This window comes from Phaethon lepturus, unplaced genomic scaffold, assembly GCF_000687285.1.
Source record: "Phaethon lepturus isolate BGI_N335 unplaced genomic scaffold, ASM68728v1 scaffold22034, whole genome shotgun sequence".
NCBI classification, from domain to species: domain Eukaryota; kingdom Metazoa; phylum Chordata; class Aves; order Phaethontiformes; family Phaethontidae; genus Phaethon; species Phaethon lepturus.
The window spans coordinates 1-7,882 of record NW_010537257.1 but is presented as its reverse complement, the minus strand read 5'-3'; the positions used below and the strand labels follow the sequence as shown (position 1 = coordinate 7,882).

Here is a 7,882-nt window from a genome sequence, read left to right as displayed (position 1 = left end):
TAGTCACTGCCTTTGATCGGCTCTCCGCCCAAGTCAATTACCTGGTACAGGAAAGACAAAGCATTCCTTTTTACTTAAAAAAAACCAAACAAGTAAAAGACATTGCCCTAGACATTGTTTTAAGGAACATGCACTACTTGAGCTAAGTGTATTATTTGGCTTACTTGCAAAACTGTATTTAAAGCTATTTTCTTCATTTTATCTCAGTCTAGCTGTGAACTTGTTTTCTGTGTCCATTCTAAATCTCCTTACCTTGATTGATTACTAGCGCATAATTAAGGATTGGCCATACCAACTTTATATTTAATCCAGTCACCAATGTCTCTGCTTCCAGCACATGGGCAACCTCATTTCACTGTGTAGCTAAAGAATGTTTCACTATTTGCCCTAGACATTGCAAGCAACATACTGATTTAATAAATGTGTCTTTTAAAGACTTTAGCTTTTACTAAGTGAAACCAACAATTACCTGCTGCTTAGGTCTTGTTTAGGATTCGTTATTCAAACATAAAACACAAATTCAGAATGTCCAATGGTTATGCCACTGGAAAACAATGTTTCAGATTGCAATCACCATTTTTGTCTTCTGTTGCAATTTGAAATTCAGGGAGTGAAATATCTTTTTTTAAAACCAATAGAATTTTCACACTAACTTCAATGCAGTAAATTTCATCTCAAGTGAAATTTCCAGGTTACCTAGCTCCAGAAGGTCCAAAACAACTAGGGCATTTTCCATGTCAATTGTCATTTGTGGACGGATTAGGTATTTGGAAATTATGGTTACTAAACCTCAATGATGATTTCTATAATCTTGAGTCTGAAAGCTGCTTGGGCCCAGCTCAAGCAAAGCATCGCTTCCAGTGTAGCACTGAGTCTACACTGTGCCTGCAAGAAATGTTTTTAAAGTACAATTAAAAACCATAAAGATTACCTCCTGGTAAATGAAAGGTTTCATTCCTGCAGAAAACCATTTAGTATTTAGATTTTTCAGCTTGTCTAAAATCGCCTTCACATCCCCAGGCCACATATGCTTGGCAGCATCAATTCGGAAGCCTGCTACACCAATATCAATGAGGTAGTTCATGTATTCAGCAACTTTTGAGCGTACATAGTCTTTCTCCAGGGCCAGATCAAGAAGGCTAACCAAGCGGCAGTCTCGGACCTACATAAAAATTCTGAAATGAAACATTTTTCACCTAATAAACTAAACATATTTTTCTACACATATTTTGAATTTGATTACCTACATTACAATGACAAATTAAATTTTCACTAGCCATTGTTCACCATGCATATCTTTGCTTTGGACAGTTATCTTGGACAGTCATCTACACAGAAGGAGCATTAAGAAGTCGGCATTCACCTGGCTTACGCAGCTGTAGGTGCTGAAGGATTACAACAGAGAGTCAAACCATTAAATCTATAATCAGCTTTTTAATGCAAGTATAAGGCAAAAATATGATAAATTATTTTTACTCCAGCATATTAAGGAACAGATTCATTACCGTTTCAAGTGTACTCATTTCGTCTCTGATGTAGAAAAGATTTCTAGAAATTATATTTCTAAAGCTTTTAAAAATCTTGAGTTATTATAGCCTTATAAAACATTAAACTCTTGTTTTCTGTCCCCTTTTTACCTTTGTTTCCTGTAAATATAAAATTACAGGCATCAATTTTAATCAAAAGAGTACTTTAAACATACACTGAATATACTGAAATGCTTTTTTTAAATAACTCTTGAGATGGGTTTCCATAGCTATGCACATCTGCCTGGAGAGAGCAAGGTACATCAGCCTACGTCGCAAACTGTACTAAACAATTGGCTATAAAGATGCTCCTTTAGAACTGCTCAAGAATTTGGGGACATTTAAAGTCTCCCCTTCTGCCATTTCTCCAAAACCCATCTCCCCTGAACTTGGATTCAGAAAAGATCAAATGCATTTAAAAGGCATAAGACATTATTCAAGAAAGATAGGTATTTATCTTTATAAAATAATTTTTCATTTTGTGGTAGTTTTAAAGTCTTGACCTCATAATCTGATATGAAGGAACAGATAGACTCCCAGGAAGAGAAATCTCTAAACAGAAGGTTGATTTTAAAGATTTTAGTATTGCTATTTTTCTTTAAGAAATCCTAATCTCTCTTTTCTGAAATTGAGACAAAAGAAAACTTCCAAATAACAATAAAAGGCAAATAATGACTCTTACTTTTTTCCTAAAGCACAACCCCCCACCAAGACAATCCCTAAAGAGATTTTATATAAAGTACCTAAAGCACACTTGCCTAAATCTGAAATTGAGCCATTGGCTCAATGAGCTATCCCTTTAAGAAAAGGTGTTCCTCTTAGCCACATTAACCTCTACTATCAATTTAGATGATTTTCCATGAGGATTTTTGTTTTATTTTTTAAAAATGTCTGGAAGTAAAGGGAAGCAAAGAAACCACAGCCCAGGAATTGATGTACATGAAAAATATAGTTCTAGATTTACCTGAGATATATCATGGTAATTCTCAATGTCTCCACTTCTAGATTTACATTTACCATCATTAAAGTCCCAGCCAGAATATGGCACAGCTGGAAAATCTTCGGTCTTTGCATTGAAATAGCTTCCACAAGTAGCATGGTCGCCAGCACCAGCATTAGCTCCGCACATATGGTTGATTACTGCATCCACATAAATATGTACCTAGAGAATAGCATTCATATTTGAATTTCAGAAAGCTACTTCCCACGGCACCACTAATTAACATTCCCTCTCTCTTACCTCCTGCCCCATCACTGTATTTCTGCTTGCTTGCTTTCCCCAACATTTTATTTAAAATATTTCTCGTTTATTAACACATAGCAATGGCGATAAGACATAAATTTCAACAGATAGGCAGAAAACATTGCACCCATTTTAAAACAGGGTAGAAAGGAGAACCCTGGGAACTACTGACCTGTCAGCCTCATCTCTGTGCCTGGGAAGGTCATGGAACAGATCCTCCTAGAAGCTATGCTAAGGCACATGGAGGACAGGGAGGTGATTTGAGACAGCCAGCATGGCTTCGGCAAGGGCAAGCCCTGCCTGACCAACCTAGTGGCCCTCTATGATGGAGTGACCACATCAGTGGACAAGGGAAGAGCTACCGTTGTTGTCTACCTGGACTTCTGTAAAGCCTTTGACATGGCCCTCCACGACATCCTTCTCTTTAAATTGAGGAGAAATGGACTTGGTGGGTAGACTGTTTGATGAGTAGGGAATTGGTTGGATGGTTGCATCCAGATGGTAGTGGTCAATGGCTCTATATCCAGATGGAGATCTGTGACAAGTGGTGTCCCTCAGGGGCCTGTGTTGGGACCAGTACTCTTTAATATCTTCATCAGTGACACAAACAATGGGATTGAGGGCACCCTCAGCAAGTTTGCAGATGACACCAAGCAGAGTAGTGTGGTTGACACACCTGAGGGACAGGATGCCATCCAGAGGGACGTGGACAAACCCGAGAAGTGGGCCTGTGTGAACCTCATGAGGTTCAACAAGGCCAAGTGCAGGGTGCTGCACCTGGGTTGGGGCAACCCCCAGTAACAGTACAGGCTGAGGGATGAAGGGATGAAGAGCAGCCCTGCTGAGAAACACTTGGGGGTACTGGTGGACAAAAAGCTGGACATGAGCCAGCAATGTGCACTTGCAGCCCAGAAGGCCAACCGTCTCCTGGGCTGCATCAAAAGCAGCGTGGCCAGCAGGTTGAGGGAGGTGATTCTGCCCCTCTACTCCGCTCTGGTGAGACCCCACCTGCAGTCCTGCATCCAGCTGTGGAGCCCTGAGCACAGGAAAGACATGGACCTATTGGAGAGGGTCCAGAGGAGGGCCACAAAAATGCTCGGAGGGATAGAACACCTCTCCTATGAGGACAGGCTGAGAGAGTCAGCGTTGTTCAGCGTGGACAAGACTCTGGGGAGACCTTATTGCAGCCTTCCAGTACTTAAAGGGGGCCTATAAGAAAGATGAGGACAGACTTTTTAGCAGGACCTGTAGCGATAGGACAAGGGGTAACGGTTTTAATCTAAAAGAGGGTAGATTTAGACTAGATCTAGTGAAGAAATTTTTCCCAATGAGGGTGGTGAAACACTGGCACAGGTTGTCCAGAGAGGTAGTAGATGCCCCATCCCTGGAAACATTCAAGATCAGGTTGGACAGGGCTCTGAGCAACCTGGTCTAGTTGAAGATGTCCCTGCTCACTGCAGGGGCTAGGACTAGATGGCCTTAAAAGGTTCCTTCCAAGCCAAATTGTTCTATGATTCTATGAAAAAAAAAAACAACACCAACAAACCAAACCATCTTCACTTCAGTGCTACCATGTCTTCCCTTCTCGATTACCACTTGTCTGTATCCTTGCACTGCTAACACTAGAAGGTTTTCAAAGCACTTACTCCAACATTGTTGCACCTGGTCACCATATCTCTAAATTCAGTTTCGTTCCCAGATCGTGTGCACAGCTTGTAGCTGATGGGCTGGTATCTTTCCCACCATGGTTGCCAGGGGTCAGTAATGATAACATTTTCATTTGGAGGTGAAATCTGTGAATAAAATGGTGCCTCTTCGTAACAGGATACTGATAATGGTTTATTTGTTTGCCCAGTATTGTTAGTGAAAGAACATAAAAATAGAAAATCAGATCCCTTTAATGGAAGACGCTTACAATACCTAACCCATGTAGATCCTCAGTATTCTCTACTTACATTGTAGTGGGCTGGAAATAGAAGACTTAGGCCTGGACCTTCAGCGGGTAGAAATACATTATAAAAATTATGTCCATGGACATTGTTTCCTAACTATCTTCGTGAATGCATGCCTCAAAGATGAAAAGAAGTTTCTGAAATCTAAAGGATTAGGTCAGTAAAGATAGCCCTGAATCAGGAAGGAACTGACTGCAGAACAACTGACCTTAAAATTGATCTGACTTCCCATTTTTGTTATGTTTTGGATAAAAGCGTTCCTAACACAAGACTTGTCACAGTTTCCAGACAAGGTATACCTCTTCCCTGTATAGATTCTTTCCTGGATACTTTTCAGGCAACAGACTTTTGCTGCTACCTCCAAGTCCCTGGGCATAACCACCTGATCCCACCACTTCTCACAAAGATCCCTGGGCTGCAGCCTTCTTAGCTGGCCTTTGTGACTAGCTCAGCAAGTCTGCATCTGAAAAAACTTTCTGAGACCCTGTCACAGTATGGATTAAAAAGATATCCAAGTGTATCCCATAGTCTGAGAAATCAGTTTAAAATCAATCAGGCCTGTGCGCCTGGAAAGAAGGTTGCAAAGAAAAGATGTATTACTTGAAAATTATGGGAAAGTTCTCACTCAGGCCAGCTTGCAAACTCCTGGGCTACAAGATACAGGCAGACTTCCCTCGCCAATTTTTGCTGAACAATCTCACAGACAGACTGAAATGGTTTAATAGGTGACTGCTCTCCAGCCGAACTACCCCACCCATCCAACACTACTGGTTCCACAGAAACACATGTCTGTTGTTCAGACGGAACAGATTCACATCGACACACCTCCACCAGAACCTGGTGCAGTTCATTTCTGCTTGCTCACACCAGGTTCCTGGAAAGAAGCGTCACTTAATGGCTTAGTCTGACACTACACTTCACAGCGAGGAACTTGCCAGTTTCGGTGAACACATCTGGCAGCCTTTTATATTTACTTATTTAAAACCTTCAGCACTTTGATATTCTCTTTGGGGGCCCTTTTTTCAGTCATAGTTTCATTTTATGTTTATCTAGCTCTTAAGAGCTTCCCTTGATTTAAATAATATCAAGCAGGTAAACATAGGTTACTCTTCACAGCAGTAAAAAAAAGATTTAGCCAGTGATATGCAATTCTAATTCATCTAAATGTAATAGCACAGAGTGCAAAACATGCACTTTGGAGCAATGAAATAAATTCACGCTTACATGATGATGGCTGAAGAATGTATTTGTCAGCATTTACTACTTCCATTACCAATTTCTATTTTTCTTTCCCAGTACCTATCCTTTGGTGAATTGAACATTTTCTCTGAAAAAAAAATTATCATCTGTGTAGCAATTTTACTACCTACTGATAGGAACAGACATACCTGAACTCCTCCAAATCCATTAGGAGCTAAATAGCGTTCACACTCAAGAGCAATATCAGCCCAGCGCCATTCAAAGAGATGTACAATAGACGTCCTCCGAGTGAGAGTATTAGGGTTGTACTGTGCCCAGCAAAATCCTACAATTAGCAGAAGAAAACAGATACCCATCCTGTGGTCTGCGATCAGTTGTGCTCTTCTTACTGCCTATTTATGTTCCTGCAAGAGGGTAAAGTACACGTTACAAAATACACATTTAAAAGTAAATGCCCATCTCTGGCATCATATTTATTTAACTTTACTTGATTGTAATTTTGTTTGAGAATTGGAATCTATCTAAGCTATATCAACCTCCCATACTAACGGTAACTTTGTTTTTCTTAAGTTAAAGGAGATTCCTGGGTGCTGTCATAGGGGACACCAAACACTTCAGTGAAGGTTAAAATATGAACACAAGGTTTCCTTCAGGTTTGCCACATGAGAGAGACCTGCACCCTTCCCTGATTTAATACCCATTTGGGAATGCACTGCTGAAAACTCCAACCTGCTATGATACAGGTACCCAAACAAAAGTTTACATGAAATCTTACATGATTTCTACAAAACAACCCTCATTTTTATTTCAGGGAAAGGATGATCCACATCTCTCAGTCAGTGGAGCTATGCTCTTTGGAGCAAATTCAAGCACAAAATACGTCAGTTTATGAAGTGCAACCTGCCTTCCAGAGCTTGTTGCTATAAGCTGTCACCGTACTTCACAGGCAGGCAGTGTTGTTTAGAATGACTCATTTGCTAAATTTAGCTTGTTTTTCTGCTTGCGAACAAAATAATTTAAATGAAATTATTTACTTGCAGATATTCGGTAGAGTATACAGGTAAATTTCAGCTGTAAGCAGTTGTTCTGCGTGCTTCCATTTTTATGAAAGAATGTTTCTTTGCCCTGATAGGAAGAACGGACATTAACAGACAACAAACTAAGAAAGTTTGATCTTCTCCGATCAGAGAAGCAATTTATCAGATTGGCAATCTTTACTTACAGCAGTAAGTACACAATGCAGTAAACTACACAAAGCAGTAAGAATAATATATTTTGACCAAACCAGCTCCAGGGCGTAGTGCTTGAAGAGAAGACTCAATGTAGTTTTGCATTTCTTTGAAATAGGTTTACTGCTGCTCTGGCTTCAGTACAAGCACTGGTAAAAGAATAGGGATGTTGAAATCCCCAACACACTCTGAAGGCTCTAGCTTCAAAATGCTTCTGAAACTTGGGAAAAAAGTAAGAGGCCTATATTTCTCTATAGAAGAAAAGAGAGCACAACTGATTGCAATCCAAACAACATGGGAGAGAATAGCTTCTGAAGAACGCTATTGCTGTCTTGGACAACGTGAGAACTCAGGTCAGCTTGTCTTCTGATGCATTAAAGTCTGCGGTATGAAACTCAGCTATCTCCAAAATACTAGCAACAATATCCACATTTGCGATGCAGGCCTGCAGTAGCTTCAGGTGTTAAAGGATGTTACAGGAAAGTAGTTTCCATGTGAACTCGTAGTTGCTTCCCACAGAACTTGCCTCAGCAGCTGCACGTTTCATACAGACAAAGCAACTCCGCACTAGAGACGTGGCACTGCCCCTTACGAACCCCTCGTCAGGAGCAGCTCTACCGACCACAAACCCCGCCAGGCCTCTTCGGCGCATACAGGAGGTAACACACCGAAAGCAAGAAGCAGGCTCAACACGTACGTTTTGGGGCTAGCCGGTGTCATTATCAGCGGACT

The 7,882-nt window shown here is 40.7% G+C and overlaps 1 protein-coding gene across 1 annotated transcript; it reads right to left on the bottom strand.

Annotated features, from left to right (window-relative positions):
- Positions 1–5: 5 nt before the first annotated feature.
- LOC104614273 (pancreatic alpha-amylase-like) lies at positions 6–6,327 on the bottom strand (the record flags this gene model as incomplete). The annotated part of the gene is made up of 5 exons (XM_010286449.1): positions 6,110–6,327; positions 4,416–4,562; positions 2,491–2,688; positions 932–1,162; positions 6–41 (listed from the first exon to the last, which is right to left on the bottom strand). Coding segments are annotated over exons 1-5 (780 nt in total), but the record flags the coding sequence as incomplete, so codon positions are not given.
- Positions 6,328–7,882: the final 1,555 nt, after the last annotated feature.